Consider the following 25,290-nt stretch of genomic DNA (forward strand, 5'->3'; position numbering starts at 1 on the left):
GTCCCTTCCAACCCACGCCGTTCGGTGTGAAAAAACTGAGAAAACAGCATTTCGTTCAGTGGTTTATTCTTTTTTTAGCACACAGCGATACAATAGAGTGTGTAATGACCATCATATGCACTCAAACCCTACTTTAAGTAAAAATACACTTTTAAGTAAAAATACACTTCATGGCAATAGCTTTTCAGCCGCCCCCCTGTGGCAAGCAGAGCGAGCCAGCTTTTCACAGGAGTTTTAACTACACATGACCCTACCTTCAGGCAGCAGGAGAGCCACTCCCGCATTTTAGCCTTGAATTAGTTTTAAATAAATCCAATCCTTGTGTCCCTGCAAGACCTGCAACATGGCTCTGAGCCCCCCCATGGCACTGGACAAGCACTGCCATGGGCTGATTTTAACTCTCCCTGCACACAGCAACTTCACATGACAGCTTTTATATACAAACCCAGGCCAAAAACATGAGAATAATAAATACATTACAAAGAAAATCACTCTGAATCCATCCTTATTTGCTGATTCTGTATACACCAGCCTAGCACAGGTGCTCTGGCTGCACACAAAATTAAGGTCCGTACCACGGTAGCACACAAGGGGACAGACAGAAAGGTGCTACCATTGATCAGGTGCTGTAGAAACATACACGTGTAACAACAAAATGCTCTTAAGAGGCTCAGCCCCATTCATTTTCCAAACTGTGAAATTTCAGTGCAAGTATATTTAAGATGTAGAAGATCTGCTTCCACTAGAGGCTGATGACAGAAATCTAAGCCACTTTTTATTATCTCGCTGGCACAAACCTGCAGCAAGTTTCAGCCCTTGGTTTGCTCAGCATCACACCAAAGACAAAACTATCGGAGCAGTGATCCAGTCCAAAATGCCCGCGGCCAGCTTACCTGGCTCTTCTTCCCCCGCGGTCCACGGGGGAGTTTACTTTTCACGTTGCTACATCAGCAGCATATTCGATATGCAGGTATTTTAATGTCAATTTATTACACTGTAAGCCAGACAAGAGCTCCCTGGAAGCAGCTCCAAAGGGGACACGTCCAGCTGCAATAAAGACCAGAAAGACTTCCAGAGGAAAAAAAGCTGCCATGCTCTGAGACCTCTGTGTCCCATGACTGGGACTGTAGACAGAAGGGCACTAGAGGAGCAAACACTAGTCAAGGTATGAAAAGCTTCAGTTTAGGCATGAGGAGGTGCATAGGAGTGTTGTTTTAGACTCATGCATTTGTTTTTCTGAAGAAAGCAGCAATATGCACATGCCAGAAACTGAGCAGCTCTCCATGAGCCAGAGCTGATGGCATTGATGCACTAGGGGTAGTGAAGGAAAGAAGATCAGCAGCTGGCCTTTAGGGTTCAGCTACAACGAAGCCTTGAATTTAGACTGTTACTCCTAATTCAATCCTAGAAACACTGGAATAGGACTACTATAAAAGACAGAGGTAGCACAGAGCAGCAGACCAAGGAGATGCTACAAAGACATAGCAGATGGCTATTGTACCGTGGCATGACTCCTCTGCACCACGAGCTGCAGCATTCCTTCTGGCAGACTGCTTCTGCTGTTTCTTTAGAGGCGTGCTTCTGAGGAAAGTACAAAGGCCTAACCAGAACACAAAAGTGTAGAACAGAAAACAGTGGAAAAGTAAAACAAAATGCAGAGCACTTGACGAAAGGAAAGAATGTACCTGTATTTTGTTAGCATTCTTGTCAGAGATGCAATGGAGAGCTCTAAAAGACAAGTCTATTCTCTCCAAACAACTGCTGACCAAACTAAAAAAAATACAAAAAAACAGGTTCATACACATGAAGATTTGGGGGAATTGGTAAGACCCCCACCACACCTGAGCACTCCCCTCAAGATGCCTCAGCTTGAGACAAAGCTGAAGAAAGGCTGCCTTTCTCTGCCTCCTGACTCAAAAGGAAACAAGACAAACCCTGTCTCAAAATCCTTTAGCCAAGTCCTGCATATAGGAGGATGCAAGGGGTGAGTTTCCTTTGAGGCTGAGGTCCCCCGATGCAGGTCAGGCAGTCTAAAGAACGACAGGGAGCTCTGCTGGCTCCTGCTCCACTCACACTGCTTCCCAAGAGAAAAGGTTACAAGAGAGCTGCCAGCAGACATCTCCCAGCCTTAAGACATCATCTCTTGCAGGACAGAAGTGAGCTTTATTTGCTCCTTTTTTCTTGCTCACAGTTTAGATGCCATAGATGTTTTACTGGAGCACCTTTTTTTTTCCCCCTTCCATAATTTTCTACTATTGTGGAGAGATTGATATCATTTGACCTTTAAAGAAAGCACAGAAATGAAGTTCAAGACACTGCTTATTCTATATTAAGAAGAATTGGTAACAATTCACCAGAGAGAACTCAGAAAAAAATCTATTCTTATGTAAATTCTTAATATGAGCTCTGACACTGGCATTAAAACCTTAACAGATTTATGCTGATTATTTCAGCTTGCTCAGAGAACACTGATAAAACAGTATTTAATCACTGCTGAAAGAAGTTTAAATGAATTTGTCGTGTTAACCAGAGTAAAGACTTAAGGAGGAAGAAAAGCTAATAGTCTACTGCCTGCAGAAACTCCTGTGGGCCCTGTTTCTCAACTAGTTAAAACAAGAATCTTTCAATTCCTCCCAAACATCTACTTCTGATGTGATAAAATGAAAGCCAATGCTACTCTGTGACAGACCAACATATGCCGGGCTGTTTGGACTTGTCAGACACTGTATTATCAAATAGGTCCTCTTTGTTCAAGATTTCTATTCAGCTGATGATTTGAAGGAGTGGTCAAGTTGAATCAGAAAAAAAGTTCTAATGTTCTTCTTATTCTTACATAAAAGTTGAGACACAAGACAATTTAATGTTCTCATTTCCTGCAAATTCAGGATGGTGGTTGTTGGGTGTGTCTTGTTCTTTTTTGGGACAGTTGTCTTTTTCATCTTTCCTTCCTGGTTACTTTCAGGGCGGTTAAAATATTAAGACCATAGGATAGTACGCTGAAACTACATACTTATATCTACACTGGTTATTATTCTTAATATGCTGTTTCCCTACACATGCTATCAAAGAATTTTTGCTTTTTAGATCTTTCAAATGTAGTTATTGCAAAGAATGTAACTGTTGAGCAAGCACAGGTTTATTGTGCGTTATCATAGAGAACGAGAGCTGAGTGGGAGAGCTGACTAGTTCATTTCCCAAAATAAATCAAGACTTAGGAAAGCTGTCATAATAAATGACTGTTTGTCCCAGCCTGTAACGTTACTCCCCTTGATATCAAACACTGTAATACAACTTTGCTGCTCCAGGCAGCGTAAATGTGATAAAGCACTGCTTTAAGTCTTTTTAATGGAATTCAAGTGTATTATAGACACAGCTATGCTTTTACGACATAATAGCTGTACTGTTCTTCCTGATTTGAGTAATCAGGGAAGAGTAACACACATCAGAAGGGATGAAGCAGGTAAAACATACTTGTTGCAAACAACTGCAACAGGATTTCTCATGAAATTGCTTGGAGTAGAAAGCAGCTGCAATGGGAAACACAGAATCCAAAAGCACAACCACTGCAAAAAGGATGGAGTGGGCTCATCTGCCACACCGTGTAAACCAGATGGACGCAGAAGAGACTAGTTTCTACCACTATAAGCACACGCTGCCCACTGCCAGCCTTTGTTTTACACTGCTCATGGTGCTTTCTACTCACGGGTTTTGATTGTGCTAAAATAAGAACCACTGACATTTGTTTTATTAGTACAAAGAAATAAATGTGGTAAAAAATACCAAAGTAAAAAAAAAACCACCAACATTACACATAATTACTTACAGTAAATAAACTCACAAAAAAAAAGACTAGATCCCTACCACCACCACAGGTGATAATGCGTTCATAGATTTGGCACTTCCACGATGACTTCCTAAGTATGCCTCCCCATAGTACCGTATGCAGAACTAAATTCGGAGTGAAAACCAGTTGCATTTCTACAGGAGGGAAAAAGGTTTGCGTGGGGGAGGAAAGTGACGCCATACATACACCAATAAAAATACCTAGCTTCTATCATGCGTACCCCTCCGTTACGGAATAGAAAAACAGCTACCTGTTGTTTTTCAACGTAACGCCAAGCTCTGTTCCCAGCAGCAAAGGTTACAGGTTTATGCTGAATACAATTTTATGCTCAAACACAGAGATAAGCAACATGATCCCAAAACCCAGCAGAATCCCAGCATTCTGTAAGAGGAAGTATCCCCAGCGGCTACATCCATGGTCACTAGCATCGTTGTGAAGCATTTCGGGTACCTAAACAAACAAGAAAGGGTTAAACGCCTTCAAAATACACTGCATTCACACTACTCCTTGAGTTAGGTGTCACTCAAGGTGAATAACATTATCAGGCTACTTTCACATAAGCTAGAGACAGAGTCTGTAATGGTATAATTACTGTTTGCATGATAATTATGCTGATGTCTTAATTATACTCCGAGTAAATGGCTGGCTTATTTACCAATTGATCTAATCAAGCCACACCAAGAATTTCATTATAAGACGATGGTTAAACTTCCACGAACACCCACTAAGTACTTTGTCATACCTCTGAGGTACAGTGTGGATTTTAACACAATTCGGGCTTCACCACAAGAAGCACTAACAATTTCCTGCAAAAACTGAAGCACATTTGGTGGTGCAGAGAGCCCCTAAAACTGCAAGTTGCTACAGTAGCCACTGTTAGAGCACGTATTTTACTCTGCTTCTGCCTCTGTTTTTAAATCAGTCCCTTAACAGCAGAAATAATCTCTGCACCAACAGTAACCTAAAAGTAATCTTGCACCTGGACATTTAACTGAACACTCCTCCATGCTTTTGGGTACCAAAACATAACAAGGGAGAAAAGGTGGAAGAATTTATGATCAAAATGCAATTGGCATTAATTTTTGAACTACGTTGCGTAAAACATAGCCACTTACCATATCCACAAGAGCCACATACATGAACAAGCCAGCAGTAAGTGCAAATATCCACATGGAAACGTTGTCGGCATAATGACCGATAAGGATCCCGGTTGCCATTCCAAGATAGGCCAACATTGCTGACAGCGCGTTGTAAAGCACGGCTTGCTTGACAGTCATACCAGCCTTCAGAAGCACGGCAAAATCTCCTACAGCAGGAAGAAACAAAGCAGGTGTTTACAGCCTCAGGTAACTCCTTCAGTATTCACGATCTCTGTTCTTTCTTAAAGATTACTAGGCAATTTTTACAGTTATCTGCCTTATGGTTTTCTTCACAAAATTAGAAAATGGTGGGACAAAAAAATTAAAAAGCATACATGAACAACACTGCTGTGGTAAGTTCACAGCCTTAAAGTTTCCTGATTTTTGGACGAAGCAGCTTCCAGTGTAGCTCATATTTAAACCAACACATTGTAGTCCTTGACATGTATGAACACCCCAAGTCAGTTTCTAAAACTAAGTATTCCCACCTAACTGCATAGAACAATGGTACCAAGATGAATTCATTTATTGACCTGTAACTTTTCTTTGTACTTTAAGTCTAACTTGCTTAAATTTAGAAGGTCACCATTAATTTCTATAAGCAATCATAATGTCTTAATTTTATTTGAAAGAATGGTAGACTACCAATTTTTTTTTTCCATTACTCAGAGTAGAAATCTGTTTTAAGATCAGTATAATGTATTTAAACAAAGAGTAAGGTAGTAGAAGCTTATTATTTGGAAATGAAATTGATTCCTACAGGAAAACATAACTTCTCTCCAGTTTAAATAAAAGCAGTCTTCAAAGTCGAGTTGAGAAATTTGTTACAACAGCTTATCCCACAAGAGGATACAATTAAGATGAACTGGTATAATCTTATCAGTGTTGCTTAGCACTAACAACAGAACAATCCAATTTCTTCCCTAGTTAACTTTAGTCCATTTTGTCTTAGTGTTCCTATGCCATTTCATGTTCTCTGTTAAAGAAGATATTTGCATCAAGTTTTCTGTATTGGTTAAAAAAAGCATGATTTAAACTTCAGATTTTTCTTGCTTGAAGGCAAACAGGACACTTGAATCCAAAGTGTCAGACTTGTAACATGAATTTATCTTGTCTACTTGTACTAATGACATTTAGTACATGTAGTTAATACAAGTTCCACCACTTCCACCGAATTTATATTGAGATGAACAAGGCTCAATTCCCCTCATGTTGTAAAACCAGGTACATTCTCCAGAGAAAGTAATTTATTTCTGTACAACATGACTGTACAGACAGCCAAGTACATCTAATTGTTTAATAAATGCTTTCATATATACACACGCTGCTTTACAAGCTCTGTTAAATGAAATTGAATAGTGCACTTTCTAGCAGATTAAACCTTAAAAAAGTGTAAGCAAACTGTCTTCTTCATCCTGTATACCAGATGTGACCATGGCTGCGAAGAAAGACATACCAGTTACATGCTCAAAACGCTTCAACAACTGGAAAGAAAATCATTCTGAGTTTGATTAAACAGCCAAGTCCTGTTCTCAGGAGCTTCACTGCAAAAGGGCACGATACCGAACTTACAACACATGCATTCCTTTAAAAAATTACCGTCATGAATTTAAATCACTCGAGCTTCAAAGAGAGAGTATTTCCAGGAAAGATTTCTAAATAGTGCCAAGCTTAATTTAGAGCTACTGCAATTCTTTGTGAGACTTAACAGGAAAAGTAGCACATGCTATGCACAAAGGAGTCTGACTAATTGTGACCTTCACTTCAACAGCACAAACACAAGAAAATTAGGCAGAGATGTGACTAAACAAATTCTGACATGCTTTCTCCTGAATCTAGGTTACGAAGAATAAGAACTAGAGATGAACCACACGGAACAAGTCACAAGTAACTGCAAAAGACAACGAGTTTTAAAATTAGTAGCAGAGGTGTTTGGGGTTTTAAAAGGAAAATTGGTTCATAAACAAAATGTTCTTTTAAATATGTGAAGGCTATTATTGCATAGACAGTCTGATATGGCTGCAGCTTTCTAATCAAGAGATTTTACTGTGCTACATAATAAAATAACTTTTAATTCTCCAGAGTGCACTTATAAGTACCTAGGTAGCTGCAGCATAGCAAATTATTTGGGTCTTACCTAGTTCATGAGGTAATTCATGGCAAAATACAGCCACAGAAGTGCTTAAACCACTTGATAACCCTTCAGTAAAGGCTGCTCCTATGAAAAGGAAAAAATAAAAGGCATTACTTCACATTCAGTCATCAAGAGCTGAAGCATTGGTGCATATGCTCGTATTAGATCAGGACATATGATTAATCTCACTCAAATTTTGTTATGCTTCCTCAGGCATTTAATGTGTCACTGAACAGTTTTTGTTTAAGATTCAGGCATGTCAATCCAAAGCAAGATAAAATCCTCTAATCCTCTAGAGCAAACCAAGTTTCACCATCCAATTTCTGAACTAAGCCCAATACTGTTCAACAACACAACTCACAAAAAAAAAAAAAGGCAACATACACAGATACTATTAGAAAGGACACTGGTTTTCAAAAGGTATGAAGGGAAGATTTCATCTCAACTGCTTCTCCGAGTCAGGCATGAAAAAGAGAGGCAAGTTCAATGACACATGAGGCCATGCATCCATGTGCAGGCATCTCTGGACCTGGTTTAATGAGGAGGAGATGGAGAAGGTCTTCAGAAGAGATTCTACAGAGGCAAGAGCCCAAGCCTCCCCAGGGTGAAGAGGAAGGTAGGACCAAAGGAGCACGGGACCAGGAAGCCAACGTGAACTCCCAGGTAAATAAAATTTGAAAGCAGCCTTGCAACAGGAGGAACTCTCCCACCTCCATGTGCAGCAGCTGATCTGAAGAACGTGGTTGTGATCTTGGCAGCAGTTAGAAGGGAAACGAGTTCTGCCCAGCCCAGAATATTCACCCAACACTTCATATGATCTGGTTAGGGCCAGCATCATAAAGAGAATGAATTTTAGTGTTAGGCAACTCCCTCACATGCAAGGCAGATGACAGAGGCAGGCCTGCTGATGAGAGCTATTGCACAGGGAAGTCCACTGCACCTCAGTGATGGCGTGGAGACACCACCGAAGCACATCTGCCCTGCCACAAACAGGTACAGACTGCAATCACTATCCCTCTTCTTTTAGTTTTTTGCCTGAAAGGGTTTACATGAAAGGGTTTTCTTGGCTGTACAGAGCTCCAGTACAAAACTGAGTATCAGTGCAATTCTTCGTGCATATTGACAGTGCCTTGATCAAGATCAGAGTAACACCAAGAACATGAGGACTTAATGGAAAATAGAACAAAATGGTCAGTTTGCACTCCAGTGAGCACGTGGTAACTGAGCTGAGGATAGAGAAGAAAGCTGGGAAGGGAAGCAGTAAAATTAGGACTATCTGCCAGCAGGTACAGGTACCAGCACCATTCCAGAAAGAAAGGGACAGCCCAAGGCAAAACAGCAACAATGTAGAGATTATTTAGAAAAAAACAGAAGTACTCAGATGCATGGGATGAGATTCACCCAAAGGTGCTGACAAAGTCACAGCTATCAAAGTCCCCAGGGCTTGGGAAAAGACTCACATAGCACTCCTCACACTGGGGAGGCTGTTCCCAGGATAAGAGAACCCACTTAGGGGTGCAGAAGGTTTGAGCAGATGACCTCTAGGAAACATCCATTTTTACGGTTCTAGTTACCAAGTGCAATTCAGGGAGGTACAGTGTGCAAGACTAAAGGTATTTTGATTTAAGACCTCAACAGGAGTATTTCACACTGCACTCCAGAACACTTTGTCATAGCAGTCCACACAGCAATTAATATGTAAGCGAGGAGTTAATGCTACTTGACTAGCAAGAGCAGTTATTAGTGAACACCATCAATCTTTCCTAGGCAGTCTGTTTTCTTCCAAACATCGCTTTAGAGTTTTTGAGTCAGATTTCTGAGAGAAAACAGCTGCAGTTATCTCCTAAGACAGGAGAACTCAACAGCATTAAATTGGGCTTCAGTTCCTGAAGAGACTAGATAAGGAAAGGAAGGCAGAAGGTAATTACCTTCTCCCATGCCCGCATCCTCAATAATCTACCAGTTCTTCTAAATTATTGCCTTTATACAATGTTTTTTCAGTCTTAGAGCTTATTAGAATAAAAGGGAAAACACAAGAATCCAGCTAAATCACAGAAAGTAAGTCTGATTTTGGGACCATGAAGGCAAGCCAAACAAAATCTGACAGTGTCACAAAGTTCCTAGGCGGCTGATATGGCTGAATACCATCCAGATTCACTAAAGCAGGACCTTAAATGTGAACAGGAATGTCTGTTTTTATTTTTGACTGCTAAAAATAGCTCTTAAAATGTTAATACTCAAACTGAAGACAACATTAACATACACAATTTATAGCATGCTCTCTCAAGAAGTTGATTTGATAGTGCTATGATATTCTAAAATATGCTTAAGACATCACTTCTCCCCCCCAAGAAATAAAAGATATAGGTAAGATTAGTATGGAAACAGTTTTCTGCATTTTAGTTATTTAGTTGAAGCTACAGGAAGCTCAGATCACAGATCTTTTTATACAGGTTAGTCAGATGCAACCATTGCACTCTGTAACAGAAATATAAGCACTTAAATCTAATTCCTACATACTTACCACAACAGCTTTGAGGGAGTTTATCTGATGGAGGTTATCAATAGCAATCTCAAGAAATAGACAAACTGAAGTGAAGGGTTATTCTGGCTACCCCTATCTTCACAGAAACATTCACGCCTTCATTTAAATATGTATAAATATAATACAAGTAGTATTGGCATTTCCACAGCACCAGTGTTTTCCATAACATTTTCAAGCATACCTAGAACTGACGGAAAGCCACGTTTCCATTAGTCTGAACAAGCCACACAGCAGGACTTCTAAAAGCTATTACTCTCACTTGCTCAATAAGCTTTTATTAACCTCTCATATTTTTCCTTTCATAACTATCAAATCACAGCTCCTTCCCAAATCTCCCTAATGCTAACAGATAATTGATTCTGCATGTAATTTGTATGCAAATCCTCCTTCTACCACATTTTCAGTACTGATCTGCTAGGAAATTTACATTCCACGCTTCTACTTTCATAAAAAAGAGATTAAATCAGAAGGTCTCTTTTCACATTATTCTTTGAATTGACTGAACCTGAACAACTGCAAAGACTGCTGTGAGAAAATAGTTACTATAGAGCTTCCTCCGCAAACAAGAATGAACTTGTTTGTACAAGAAAATTTACAGACTGTTACTGCTGAACTGCCCCCAGTATGCTACACAAGCTGGAAATGAAGCCAATAGCGATAAAACCAGAGATTAGTCTTAATTACTGAAGTCAAGATCATGAAAGACTAACAGAAAAACTAAGGATCACTGATTTAACTTCATTTTACAACTTACTTTCACCATCTAGCTGTCCTTCTAGAAAGGTGACCCCCAGCTCTGACATCAAATCCTAAAGTCCAAAACGCAAACCTTCAATCTGTTCCTTTTTGTTCCTACTTTTAGCCTAAAAGTAGGAATTAGAGCAAAATTTACACACTTCCTAAAGAAATGCATCCGTGAGCACAAAGATTCTGCTTTACTTGTCACTGCCTGCAGGTTGTTAAACTGGAGACCTTATCATTCATTTAGAGACGCTGTAAGATAGAAGTTTAGCAGTGTGGGTTTTTGAACAACTAATTGGTTATATTCCTAACAAAAAGGATAAACGACAGCAAAACCTTGCTATAATCACAAATGACAAAGCTGTGGTGTTCACACCAATACTTACCAATTGCTAGGCCATCACTGAAGTTGTGCAGTCCATCTCCCATGATCACCATCCAGGCCAGAGTTGCTATTCCAGCATCCTTCAGCTCCTCCCGCGAGTAGCGCTGGCTGTGACTGTGTGGATGATGGTTCTGGTGATGATGATGATGCAGGATGTGGTGGTAATCGTGGTGGTGGTGGCTGAGATGATCCGTCTGTCCCAGAGTATCGTGTAAGTGAGAATGACATTTGTTTCTACAGCCCCTGGACACATATTCATTGTCAACCTCCTCTTGATGAGAATGAGCTATCATGACTTCTTCTTCTTCTTGCACGGCTGGCTGCTGAGAAATGAAGGGCGATGGATCTTGTGAGTCTGTCCCTAGATAGCCCTCAGACCCTGTTACAAAAACCCAGAGTATAATATTATATATTTTTAGAGTCACTCAGGAAGCAAAGAAACAACAAATAAGCTGAATAAACAATACAGTAAAGAAACTAAAGAAACAACTAGCGAGTCTGAAAGTTGAGGTTGATAACCCAGCTCCTTGGACCAAATCCCGCCACAAGCTATTTTTCTTCAATCATATTTCTGTGAAAATTCCTGTTACTCCAAAACAATAAAAACATTTTATTTTGTCCCCTAACACTAAAGCAGCCCCATACAATATGGCTACAAATGCTTTCTTAAAAAAAAAAAATCAAAAAAAAAGAAAGCTTTTCATCTAAAACTCATTACAATGTAAGTACAAGAGCATAAGGCTCTGCATCTCAATTCCACAGCACAAAGGCTGTTAGTTCAACCGCTTCTGAAGGGAAAAGCCTGACACGCACATGCCATTTATTCATCTTAGGGCTACAGAGTAGGAATGCAAAAGAGCAAGACTACATTACAGATAATTTTGGCAAACTTCCTGTGTTTCATTTGAAAGTAATTGATTATACACAAGTTCTTAAACTTGAACACCTGAAAAATATACTCAAAAATAATCACACACTGAAGTGTCCTCACAGAAACATTAAGAGCATAATAACGTTAGTGATTGTAAGTGATAGACCCCCAACTTCTTAAGTTCTTTCCCTTCTGTTAAATGAACAAACGTGTTTTTGTTTTTTTTCCCCTGCATGGCTGGCAACTACTTTCTGAAAAAATTGGAAGCCTCTCTTAGCTACAAGAGCTAACAAGTATCTAGTTAGGTGTGGCATTGCTCACAACACAGTACTGAGGACACCTGAGTATTTGCAGTCCAAATGCTTCTACACTTTGGATTTTAGATTGACCTTAAAAATAAATAAATACTCAAGTCTGGATTTAAGATACACATGGTCTATTATTTAGATTTATGTAATGGCATCTAACAGATGCAAGAAGATACAAAAAGCACAGAAGCCATTAGGTATGGCTACATATGCAAAAGGCATAGCCAGAAGAGCTTCTCAAAATTACTTCTACTGGTCAATCCAGAATTAACACATTTATTTCTAAACTGAATCCACCACTTCCAATCAATCCTTTTTAAAAGGGAAGTAGTAAACGAAGCTACTACTCTACAGATCAGCGCACATTCAGGTTTGTTTCAGAGAGAATTTAAGTAGGCAGTGATCCAACCTACAGTAAGAATCAAACCTATGAGCTGCCATCAATCAGTTGGTTGTATTTTTGTTTAACTGTGCTGCTGTGCTTTTGCACAACAACAACTGTTCAATAATATTACTGAGACTTACGATCATCTGTATCTAACTTTTCTTCATTCGCTGAAAACTTCTTACTTTCTCCATCATCTTCATTTTTTTTCTTATTCCAAAAGAAAATACTGTAGTTATGAATATTTTACTTATTTTTCAGGATATACATGAGCAACATAATATTCACAACATTTATGCAGCCTGCACAGAAAGAGGACAACATGGAAGCCATATGAAGAATGCAGAAGAGGAACATTAGAAACCCCTAAGTACAATAAAGAGACAGAAGTTCCTCAGGCTCCAAAAGGGGGGGGGGGGGGGAAATGAACTTGCATAAATACCATGTACTTCTGTGAAAAGGACTACAAAAAGGGGGTCATTTGGTAAGTAAAACGCAGCAAATGCTGACCAAGAGCTACTCCACTAGTTCTTTTCCAGTGTAACGTCAGTGTGATGCTTTTTCCTAATGTATTGAAAGAAAGTCAAATAAAATCATCGCTCATTAGTGCCAGCATCACAAAAATTTATGATCAGTGACTCAGTATCTGGAAAGGCACAATTAGCCTAACAGAAAATCCATTCTCAGTGGCTAAGAGATAAGGACACAGAAAATACTTGCTTTGCTTGGAACTCAAGTCACCTCTTGATGAATCCACTTAATAATAGATTGGGAAAGTGATCTTGTCACTCAGTTAATTTAGCTTACTCCAGCATCAACCACACCAACACAACCTGCTGTTACCCAATTCAAAGAGCACACAGCACCAAGTCTGCTGAACCAATGTTTACAACTCACCTAAATCAATTATTTACACCTTCCACAGAAAACACAGCATCATAACACGAAGGCTGTATTGCTCTCCTCTTCGCGGGGACAGAAGGGAAAGAAGAGGAACTTCGGAGCTGGTATTTTCAAACTGAATACTATCTAACAAGGTCACCTTCTGCAGCATAATCAGATGCTTACTCGTCTAAGGAGTGACTGCCATCCTCACCCGTTTTGGGGAAGTGCCCCCTCAGCAGTACTGCAATAACTACAAGAGGTCATCTTACTTCATCCAGTACAAGATTTAAAACAACAAAAAAAAAATCAGTTGCATAATCTCCTTGAGAGGTCAGAAAGAAGTCACTAATAAGCAATGACCTTAAATATCTTCAACTAAAGGCTGTAATCAAGTGTTTGCCTATTAAAAAAAAAAAAAATCACCGCATTAACCCTGTGCTACCTGTCTGGCTAACGAAACAGCTCTGAGGTTTTCCTGAAGATGACCACAAAAAAGAGTTACCGCCTCGTTTGTGAGTGTAGATGTTGCTAATATAAATTAAAGCACTAACCAAGTCAGCAATTGCTAGCAAATCCTATCAGCAGAATATACATGATACTTATGTTTTCATAGAAATGTGTTCAAAAATCCTCATGCAATACAATACAACCTCAAAACAGTAGTTATACCTTTTTCTTCTTGTCTTTGAACTGCTTTATTAAAGTGATCAAATGCTCTACTAGAAACATGAAATACAAGCCGCCAAGTGCTGTAAGGCCCTTCCACGTAGAATCCAGGTAAGCACTCTCCTCTGTACTTTGAAAAACAAGATGCTTGAACAGAGGATCTTTGTTTTGTTCAAGGGGAGGCTTTTCGTGGTGATGGTGGTGGTTTCCATGAGACTAAGGGGAGAAGCAAACAGGCAAAGTTGTTATATTCACAAGAATTGATAACAAGAGTAACATACAAAGCTTTCTTCACAATCTTTTCCTCAAAAAATCTGGAGTCCAGGCTTAGCGCTTGTAATAGCATAAATGCTCTGGATACAAACTCAAACAATTACAAGGACAAATTGTTGATAGAAAAACACTGAGGACTGGTATGCATTCCCTCGCTGAAGTCAATTGTGTACTGCTGAATACAAGACACACAACTGCCCCTACAAATACCCTTGATGCTAGCAAGGAAACCACATTTGAAGTAGTAATCAAAGCCAGGTGGGAAAGTAATTGTTGTTCTAAGACAGCTACCTGACATCAAACACTTTTTTCTACAAAGCACTTAACAGCAATTTTCCTCTTTCAAGCAAATCTGGCATTCTTAAAAAAACTTTTGGGTATAATCCACAGATGCACACAAGTTCACACACATTTAGATTTGCAATGACCTCACATGACGAGTTCAACATTAACTTGGAAGGAAAAGGAAAAACTCTAAGGACAAGGCACTGAAAACAGCATAGGATCTGTGGTTTAGTGCATCTTACCTGAATGCTGGATCCATAAATATTTTTAAGAGTTTCAAGAAATGCAGAAATTTTTCAATCATATTCCAATTTCTTTGTCTAGATAATGTAACAGTGGTATTTCATTTTAAAGCCTATCTAGTAATGTTTTCCTAGGACTTAGAAATGCTTGATTCTGACAAAAACATTACAGTGGATAAGCAATCAACACAAGTGACTGGTAATAGAAAATAGATTTTCTATTCCACATTTGTTGTGGTTTTGGCTGGGATAGTTAATCTTCTTCCCAGTATGGTGCTGTTTTTCAGCCTTAGGATGAGACATGGCACTGCAGTAAGAGACTAAAAAAATATTTACCCAAAGTTCCTGGTGCAAGGAACTCTGAGTGATCTGGCAGCACACATGACTGAAAACAGGAAATAGATTGAGGGAACACGGTGTGAAGTTCTTACACAGTAGAGACTGAGAGGAGTAGTACAAACAACTCCAGATAGGTGCTTATTAGTAGAAGCAAAATTATCTCTATCAAATAATCTACCCTACAAGGTTGAGAAATTATCCACCATGTAGGTATTAATATATCTCAAAACTACCACTAATAGTTACTGGCAGCTGTCAGTGTTTCTGTTTTGGGATAATTAACAGAATGATAATTAATACTTACATGCGGAAGGAGATGTAAGAAAGCATCTCCACTTAAAGTCCCCACAGCCAATGCCACAAGGAAACTTAGAAGAAATTTGAAAAACACACGATTCATCAGAGGTACCAATATAACACCCAATAAGGAAAGGAAACTGATGACAGAGATGGATATGAAGCCACCAATCCAAGCTGGTAAACAAAAAAAAAAAAAGAGAGAAAAAGCAATTAGAATAAACAACTGCTGTGTGAGATCTTGTTTACTTAACATTCCTGTTGTCAAATACTCCTGATCATCCGGTTAATTAGATGCTAACAAATGGTAGGCCACAAACATTTCTCTCTACACATGGTAAGGAGAAGTGCCAGAAGAAAATCATAGGCTTCTTTCAACTCTGAAATATGTTTCTGAAACGTATAACGAACATAAACGAGTTTCCAGTAGGCTTTTACTCCATATTAAAAAAGGGAACCTACCTATTTGCAACGAGTAACCTTTTGGAGGAGTTTCAGTTTTTTCACTACTTGCATGGACTATGCAGCACTTGCCATCGATCTGATTAATAAGAGCTGGACAAAGATAGCTAAATTCCGTAGCAGTCAACAGAGCCTGAGTGCCTATGCCGTGGGACTGCATCAGCTTGGATGCACTGGAGCACTGTGGAAAGACAAATTTGTTAAAGGTGAAGCAGAGCCAAAATACTTGAAATGATGGCACATCTCATTTTTATTGAAATTAATATATTGACGCTGCGTGAAAACCGGTGTAACAACAGTAATTAAAAACTGGGAACGAGCCAATTCTGTAAGAACCATACCTTTATCCCCTCTTTGGGCCCAGAGGCTGGCTGGGTAGCACTGATAGATGATGCACAATCAGTACACGGTCTCAGCAAAAAGGTGGGTGCCAGATGCTTTGTTTTGAGGTTAGAAAAAAGCCTAACACTTTTGAGTCTGCTACAGAGGCCATGCAAGGAAGTAGCAACAAGGTTAAAGACCTTGTTGTATGGGTCTGTACTATGGGAAGTCTCAGACAGAACATGTTCTGCCCCACACATCCTCTACTACATGACCTACAGTCACATGGGGTTCAGTAGCCTCCCTGACTTCCCCCACAGCACTCCTGGTCTGGTTGTGCAGAAAGCAGAGTAACTCGTAACCAGCACCCACAAATCACACGCTGCACATACCCACTCGGAATTATCTAGGACAACTGCATCCATTAAGACTCCAGAGAGACACTTAGTTTTAAAAACCTTTCATGGAGAAAGATACGATTGTGTAACAGAACTGTCTACAGCAAAATTATAGGCTTTATCAGCACTCATTTTTACTATCTTAAAGTAATAGATATTATTTTGCAGCAATATTTTTTTTTATTATGATTTTATAGTTGGTCCTTAGACGCAATCTTAAAAAAAAAAAAAGTGAAGATAAGTGGAAAAAAAAAGAGAATGTGTGTACCTGTTAATTCCCTACAATTCCACCCTGCCTACCATGGGATTATCTTATGCCTGTGAGGCAGCTCTCATAAGAATAACACAATTTTAGTTGTATTTTTTTTCATCTTTCACCACGCTACTTGGAAAACAATACAGATTCTGACTTTATGGCAGAAAAAACAAGCTGAACCAAGAAGAAGTCAGTTAGATTTAACAGAGTTTACTATTCCATTCACTCCATTGTGCTAAGAATTTAATGTTGATTTACATGTATCTAAAATGAGAAACAAATAGGTAATATGGTCAGTCTAAAATTCCATCAGCCCTCACTTATTTTTAACTTGGGGGAGTATATTACTCATTTCCTGCGCACAAGTAGAAAAAGACAAGCTCTAAAAACAAGCTGAACAACCACCATATACTTGTGTGACTGTTTGGCTGCACTTACAAAGCAAGAAATTCATTTTGGGGAAAAAAAAAAAAAGAAAAAGAAGAAAGAAGTACCATTCATTTCAAAGTACCTCGAACTTCTGATCTTTCCTTGTTGTTTTTACACGAAGAAAGTGGAGTTTTACTGTGGAGCATCAGTAACTTTTTACATACTTACCTAAGAATGAGTTCTGTGTTCTTCATTTTTAGCATATATTTAAAAACATGTCAGTATATAAAAAGAAGTGTATTGTTAATATAAATAAATATTTTTTTTCTTTAAAGGCAATATAAACAAGATAGCATAGATATTTTCCAGGGCGTATGACCATAACATTCCTCCAAAGCAAAGGGTTAAGATTTAAGGAAAGCTGCTTGCATGCATTTTGCTACGAACACTGTTAAACTACAAAGCTTGGACCAAGCTAAGCGTAAAGCAACCAGCAAATAAAGCCATAACAATACTGCCAGGGGACCTGGATTCCCAGAACACAAAAGAGTCAGTCTCACCTCTTGGGTATTTTGGTTTTTAAGTTTAGAATACAGGTAACTTCCTCTTTCTGATTCCTTCGGAGAAGCAAGAGATTCATTTGCTTTGCTGTTAGCAAGCCAACTGGTATTGCTGCCATCTGTGATGTTAATGGCGTTAGAGCTAGTCAGACCTAACCGAGCAACCGACTTGCCTTCTCCAGGATCCAGACTCTGCAGCTCAGGGTTGCCATCTGTGGGGGTAGTGTTGATAGACGCCACTATTTCATTAACAGCGTTCTTGCTGCGTACCAAGTTCTGCTGATGTTCTGCATTCTCTGCTTTATGAGGTTCTTTCGAGTGACTGTTCCGGGAGTCTTTGCCAGCATCGGATTCGTGGTTTGGACAAACAGTCTTCTCCGAGTTTTTACTCGGTGAAACATGGTTATGATGAAGATGATGATCATGGTCGTGATCATGGTCTACTTTAACCCTTTTCATCTTATCTATGCCTATGTTCTGGAGCAGTTTTCTAAATCCTTCAATCGTCAGAGAGTTGTTTTCCCCATAGCGACGAAAAAGTTCTTGAAGGTGAAGTTTCTGTATTAGTCCTGCCAAGTCAACGTTAACGCTGGCTGCCTTTTCCGGAAAAGTCCTCTCCAATGTCTGCACAACTGTGCCCGTCTCCACTCCATGATGGTAACTTTCACACAACAGTATGGAAAACAACACAAGGAATGTGACCGATACTGTAACCTCCATTCCAATTTCCTATTAGGAGTTAAAGACTCTGGGAAAAAAAAAGAGAAAAAAAAAGTTTTACTATTTTATACAGCATCAACAGCGATCGTGTCTTCCTCTGCAATGTATCTCCGCAATTAGCTGAAATGCCCTGCTCAAGCTATCTACACAGTATGAGAAAAGCCAATTAGATTTCTTACACACACAGCATTTTTCCCAGATGTGCAGCCTCAGGCAACGCAGGATGAAGCTGCATACCACAGCACAGTCACCGGCCTGAAGCTCTCGCCCAGGCGTGGCCTTACCGTTGCTTCCCTCGGCCTGACTCAGTTTCCTAACGCACGACATAACGACGATAAGCATCCTCGCAGCTGCGCCACTTGAGCTCTACGTTAGGCTCCTCTCGTGCTTGAAATAAGCCTTATAATTAATTTCAGTCTTCGGGCACGTATTACCAAGGAATACCTGCTATAAATTCAGCCCCAAAACCCCAAATAAAGGGGGTAGCACAGACCCAGCCACGCCACGCCACGCCTCGGCCCCCACCCCCCCCCAGTAGCGCCTACCCGGCAGCCCGGCCACCACCGGAGGAAGCTGAGGAGAAGCAGGCTGCTGCGGCCGCCGTGAGGGCCGTTAAAACCGTTGGAGCCGTTACGGCCGTTGGGCCGCCGCCGAGCCCGGCCGCCCGTCTCCCCTCAGCGCACGCACGCGCTCCAAGCGCTCCCCCCCCACCCCTCCGCTCCCCCCTCCCCTTCCGGGGCGCAGCAGCCAATGGGGACGCGCGGCGGGGCGGAGGGAGCCGCGCGAGAAAAGTCGCGGCGCCTCCGCGGCGGGGCCCCGGGGCGGGATTTGGCGCGGGGGCTGGGGGCCGGCGGCACGGGGCGGTGGGCGGGGGCTGAGGGAAGGCGGGGAGGGGCGAGGTGGGCTAGGAAAGGCTCAGAGCTTGCTGAAAACTAAATAAATATACATGTTTTTTTAAAACTTTGTGGTGTTTCGCATCCTTTCACAGACCCCAGCCCAGGCTCCGTTGTATATTCCCTGTTCCTCCCTTCACGGCTCCCAGCATTTGCCTGCTGCTGCCATGCCGCCTCATGGTGCTGCCATCCCACGCTGCTCACGCGCCCTCGCTGGCTCTGGAATTCGGCCTCTCCCCTGTGACCCGTGCCAAGGTCTTAGGCTTGTTGGAGCATGAAGGCGCCACAGGATCCTGCCCCAGAATATGGCTTTCCCCATGGCTACTCGTTAGCTGCCAGCGCCTCGAACCTGACATCTGCGCTGTGCTCGGCCCTTGGTCTCCTCCTGTTGCCTGCTGCTACAGGCAGAGCCACCTTGCTTGCCAGGAGATCACAGAATCACAGAATTTCTAGGTTGGAAGAGACCTCCAAGATCACCAAGTCCAACCTCTGACCTAACACTAACAGTCCCCACTAAACCATATCCCTAAGCTCTACATCTAAACGTCTTTTCAAGACCTCCAGGGATGGTGACTCCACCACTTCACTGGGCAGCCCATTCCAATGCCTAACAACCCTTCCAGTAAAGAAGTTTTTCCGAATATCTAACCTAAACCTCCCCTGGCACAACTTTAGCCTTCTCCCCCTTGACCTATCACTGGGTATGTGGGAGAATAGTCCAACGCCCACCTCAGTACAGCCTCCTTTAAGGTACCTCTAGAGAAATAATGTGGAGGTCATAGAGCTTCTTCGTACACAACACTGCCAAGTCTCCAGCTGAATTAAACCTGTTTGTTCAGGGGGTCAGATGACTGGAGGACAGGACAGAGACAGGGGTTTTTGAACAGTTCAGGAAACAGAGAGCAATAGATAGCCATTTATGGATTTATTCCACGTACTAGCTTTTGAAGCATTGAGGAAATGCTGTGTCCCTCAACCTTATTCATTTCTTTTCCCCTAGAGGATGAGCATGAGGATGTAAAATGCAGGAGGGTTATGCATTTTTTTTCTTAAATGCTAATTCATTTTGCATGAATACTGTTGACCAGGTGCCTTTATTATGTTTCAGTAACACAACATTTATGCCTAAGCTGCTAATGTTAAGCTTTTGATTGTTATATATATACGTATATTTAATTTTAGTACTTCCTAATACAGATGCCAAATGGCAGAGACTGTTTTTCTAGCCCCTTGAATGTATCTGCTGTCTCCTGCTGTTTCCTTGTGTCAAATCTGCCCTCTCCTCTCACATCCCGTCAAGGTCATTTACAGATTTAAGTGTCAGAGCTTAGGTTACAGAGAACTGATCTTCAGTGCTAAAATGCTATCTTTTTCTTTTTTATTATTCCTTTCATTTGAGTAGTGAATACACATTGGCTAGGCCATAAATAAATAAATAAATAAGCTAGTAAATACAATCCTTTTAAAAAAACTTATTTGCAGTAAAACTTGAGGGCAGACCTGTTTTACCATACCTGAACTAATCTCAGTAAGTTTGCCTCATGATAAAATTAAAGCGCTGCAGTTGTCTTTGCTCTTTCTGCTACCCAGTGCCTTGCTCTGAATACCTGCCCAGCCATGAGCTCTGGACCACACATACATGTAGCTCTGTAAATCAGTGCTGTGACCACATAAAACAGGGGTCCTGGTGTCCCTAGCGGATAGTTCAATGACTATACAAAGTATGGGCAAACAGGCAGCGTTATGTAGAGAGCAGAGAGCAAGGCAGGAGGCGGCTCGGCTGCTGTCTGGATCCATCTTGTAGCTGCACCTTAACCATAGCCTTCATAGCCTAGCTCCAGGCCTCTTTCAAGGACAGCGTAATGGCACTTGCAGGGCCCATCCTCACTGCGATTTTTGTTTGTTGCTCTGTTCAGAAAGGCTTTCAGGAGGTGATGGCCTTTTCAGCTTGGAAAAGAGGCGAATGAGGAGGGATCTGATGGACGTGTACAGTAATTGCTGGGGAGCACGTGAAAGGAGCAACGATTTACTCTCGAAAGCACTAGGGCCACTAACTGACAGTGCAGCAGGCTTAAAGCAACCTTACCTTCCATGAATAATTATGTCCTTTATAATTAAGCTGTAGTAGTCAGAGACCTAAAATGTTGTTCTGGACAAAGTCGGGACAGTCATTAACTGCCTATAATTGTGATAGCATATGGTGGTTTTATACAACAGGCCTTGAGTTACACAAACTACACTGGCCATATTAGACCTTGGGACTTGTCAGGCCTCACCTGGTCTTTAGTCTCTTAACTTAGGTTTAACTTCAGGCAGTTGGGAGTTTGAGAAGTCAATATGAGCAAAAATGTTAATCGACTCAGAGACAGTGTAACAAACTAATTAGTTGTAGCGAGAGGCACTAACAGTGTGTGTTAAGTGGGGGCAGGAATGTGTGAGATGGATCCAAGGCAGTGCTAATGAGTGCTCCATGGACCTGTAGTAAATCAGGGGACCTAAGTCCTCAGCCCCCCAGGGTTGCACTGCACTGCCCCCCTCCCCCCCCCCCCCCCCCCCCCGAGTTTTGTTCCTAGCCAGTCTAGCAAATATTGCAACTGGTTTCCCAGCCAGTCTGAATTTAGAGTGGATAGATTTATGAAATAATATCACCTGCTGCACTGTTGACACTAATGTCACCCAAAATCTCTTGATTGCTCTGCCAAGTGTACGTCAGGGCAAATGCTTTAAAACTTGGCAGTTTTAAATTTGCCATGAGGTAAACTTACTGAAATTAGTTCAGATATGGTGAAACAGATCTGATCTCAAGTTTTACTGCAAATAAGATTTTTAAAAGGATTGTTTTTACTTTTTTTTTTTATTATTTTTTTCCTAGCTGATGTATTTTTAATAAAATAATAAATAAAAAGATGGCATTTTAGCATTGAAGACCAGTTCCATGTGAGCTGGCTGGAAGCCACATCTCTTTCTTTCTTGCCATTTCTAGCTATTGCAAGGCTTCATCAGAAATGTGTTTTACGAGCCCAGTTTTACACACGTAATGGAGGTGATGATAAGTAAGTGGGCAGGGAAGTGCTTCTGTGAATGATGCTGTTTCTCTAAGAAAATATCTTACAGCTTCCTTGCCTCTTAATCTTTCAACGAGAACAGCTATGCAAATAGAAATATTAAATGTATAAAAGAAATGAAAACTCTGAAAGTTACAAAACATATTATTTTAAACTACAGACCTGTTAAGTCCCAAAGGTACATTTTAATGTAGCGTTATCCTTAGTTTTATTCATGTGGGATCTGTGTTGTTTTTCGAAACACTTAGAATTATATCTGGAAAAAAAATGGTATTACTAGTTATGGCTGCCATATGGCTGCAAATGTTCAGCAACCTGCAAGTTGAGTTTTGGTGGTTTTTATTAACATATGTGCACAGCAATAATAAAACATAAATAAGCATACGTCCTTCAGTAGAGACAGAAACAAGCAGCACGCAAGTGGTTTCCGTATGTAAGAATTGCAAGGACCTTCTGCTGTGCTCCTGTCTCTCTGTAATGGCTCGTTCTCATTCCAACAAATTCTTTTCCTTTTTCCTCTCATAAAAAGTGAGATTTTAACAAAAGAAACAATTATTTGGAAGTTGCACAGCAAGAGCATTAAATCATTTTGTGTTGTGCGTAGATGTACAAAAGCCTGGGGAAGAACTAACTGCCAGGGTAGGGCTTTGACTTCTACCATTTTCTTGCAAATCTCTGGTTACAGTCACTGCATTTCATTTTAGACCTGTTTACAAATCACTTTAAAAAGGTAAGCCTTGAAATGATTAAAATATTAAAGAATGTAAATAAAATGTTAAAGTTATGCTATTTTTTCCCACAGAACATCTTTTACCTTTAGCTTGATCCATTAGCTATTGAAGTCATGGGAAAAGTTCGTAGTGATTTGAGCATGTGATCACCAGGTATTTATAAACCAAGAAGTTCACAGTTTGGGTTTGGAGCAATTCTTGTTTTCAGTAGTTTTGCTTCTGTGTTCTTCAATGCTTACGATGTGTCTAGAATCCAGATGAAAACTCCTGGATTTCACAGCAGAAAAGCCCAAATTTTTGTGTGAGTCAGTCACAGGAAAATGATTTGCTGTACTAAAGTAACACCAACAGGCAGAGAGAGAGAAAAAAAAATCTAAATTGTTAAATTTTACTTGATAATATGACACTAACCAAAAAGTACTGTAGTGTAAGGTATATGTGACGAGTTACGTGATTAGAGACTCATCTCCGTGAACAGAGAGAAGCAGTAACAGGTGGTGAAACTCTAGTCACCTAGTCAGGGAAAACACCCTGACCTAGACCTGGGTCTATAAAAGGAGATTATCCTTGTCCAGGTATGAAACTCAGCAGATGAGTTAGTGGGGCTTTGGGTCACCCTGTCAGGGATATTGGAATCATTATGGAATGCAGGGGAAAAGGAGCTTGGGATTATGCAAGGCTTATTATGAAATGTTTAGAGGAAGGATGAGAAAAGTTGGGGAAAATGAAGATCAAGGTGATTTAAGGAGGAACAAATGTGAAAAGGTGGGGAAAAAGGAACAAAAGGAGCCAGTTGCAAGGCTGTTGTTCAATGCACTTTTCACGCCCTGTATGTGATCACTGCAGCCTGTCCTGTCTTCTTACTAAACTTCATTTCTAATTATTTTCTTGGGTAAGGGTCTCTCTGTTCTTTGTGCATGGGCATCTAAGTCTCAGTGGCTGAAGAGGGGACCATGAGTCACAGGGGCCCATGCTTCTGTGATGCCAACAGCTGAAATGACAGGGCGGTGTGGAGGTTTACAGGTCAGCAACTGGAAACAGGGACAAGGGCTGTAGGTGCCCTTGTGTCTGAAGTGGTAGCAACTGGAGAGACTGAAGTGCATGAATACTGTGTTGATGTGAACGACATGAATACTGTGTTGATGTAGCAACTGGAGATACCAGAGCACGCTGAGTGTTGGCTGTAGGAGGAACCAGGAGGTCCAAGGCATCTAGAATAACCCATGGGATCGGGGCTCTAAGAGAACCTGTCTGCATGTGTTTGTACATGAGGCAACTAGAAGACATGGGGATTCAGGACTAGAGAAACCACCTAAGGCCCATTACCAGAGAGATTCACAGGGTGTGTGCACACATGCTTAAGGGGTCTGAGAACCAGCAGCTGGTGTGGGGCTGTGGCCCTGGGGGCTTACACATCCAGGTGCCAGCAACCAGATGGGCCAGAGGACCCAGAGTCCGGCTTACTGGATAGACTGAGTGCGTGGGAGCAGCAGCTGGAAGGATCTGTGTTGTATAGATGTGTATGTTCCTGCTAACAGGCTTTCATCCTAATCAGCCAGACAGGATGCGGCTGTTGGTGCTGTTTGTGATTGTGAGTGCTGTGTTTTCTGTCTGGGTTGGTCTGCATGGCCAGCGACGTGTGCTGTGCACCTACTGACAATATACGCTCAGCCTTGCTACTCGCTGGACCCAGGAAAGTGGCAGCCTCACCTTTACTGGCCAACAAGATTCAGTAAACCCTAGTAATTATTGTTGTTTGGGCATTCTGGTGGTAGCAGATCTAGAAAGAGAGGCTGTTTTTTTCAAGAAGGAAAAGAGTATAAGCACCAGAAAAATATATCAGAAAAGAATATGGAGGAAATGAATAAGGAAAAAAATAAAGACTTCAGAAAGATCTATCCAGAAATGTAGAATATTCTCTTTTATATATATGTTGTATATGTAAAGACTTGATATATAGCATACAACGATGTGCAATAATTTTATAAATTATTGTAAATGCTATTGACTGGAAGATGCTGAAGCAAGAGAATAAGAGCATTTATAGAGAATAAGAGCATTTATTCATGCATGTCATGCTTTTAAGTAGCATAAGTTATTATATATCTTCACAGGGGAATCTACAACATAATTACAAGGTATTCCAGGATGGAGAGTCTATTCCTTTGTGCCTTAG

The 25,290-nt window shown here is 40.8% G+C and overlaps 1 protein-coding gene across 4 annotated transcripts; it reads right to left on the minus strand.

The window, feature by feature from the left end:
• Nucleotides 1-49: 49 nt before the first annotated feature.
• SLC39A6 (solute carrier family 39 member 6) lies at nt 50-19,148 on the minus strand. 4 transcript variants are annotated; one of them, XM_068671248.1, is made up of 10 exons: nt 18,971-19,147; nt 17,706-18,453; nt 15,802-15,982; nt 15,347-15,516; nt 13,907-14,119; nt 12,493-12,562; nt 10,790-11,167; nt 7,121-7,201; nt 4,960-5,150; nt 50-4,294 (listed from the first exon to the last, which is right to left on the minus strand). In XM_068671248.1, exons 2-10 carry the CDS (start codon nt 18,423-18,425, stop codon nt 4,142-4,144), a joined length of 2,157 nt encoding a protein of 718 aa, XP_068527349.1. In that variant the 5' UTR covers nt 18,426-18,453; nt 18,971-19,147; the 3' UTR covers nt 50-4,141. The 4 variants fall into 4 exon arrangements, with proteins under 4 accessions (XP_068527349.1, XP_068527350.1, XP_068527352.1 ...); XM_068671249.1 differs by lacking the exon at nt 12,493-12,562 and having other exon boundaries at nt 10,790-11,111; XM_068671251.1 differs by lacking the exon at nt 18,971-19,147 and having other exon boundaries at nt 17,879-18,069.
• Between the last annotated feature and the right edge of the window lie 6,142 nt (nt 19,149-25,290).

The sequence above is a fragment of the Anas acuta genome, chromosome 2 (genome assembly GCF_963932015.1).
Source record: "Anas acuta chromosome 2, bAnaAcu1.1, whole genome shotgun sequence".
NCBI lineage: Eukaryota > Metazoa > Chordata > Aves > Anseriformes > Anatidae > Anas > Anas acuta.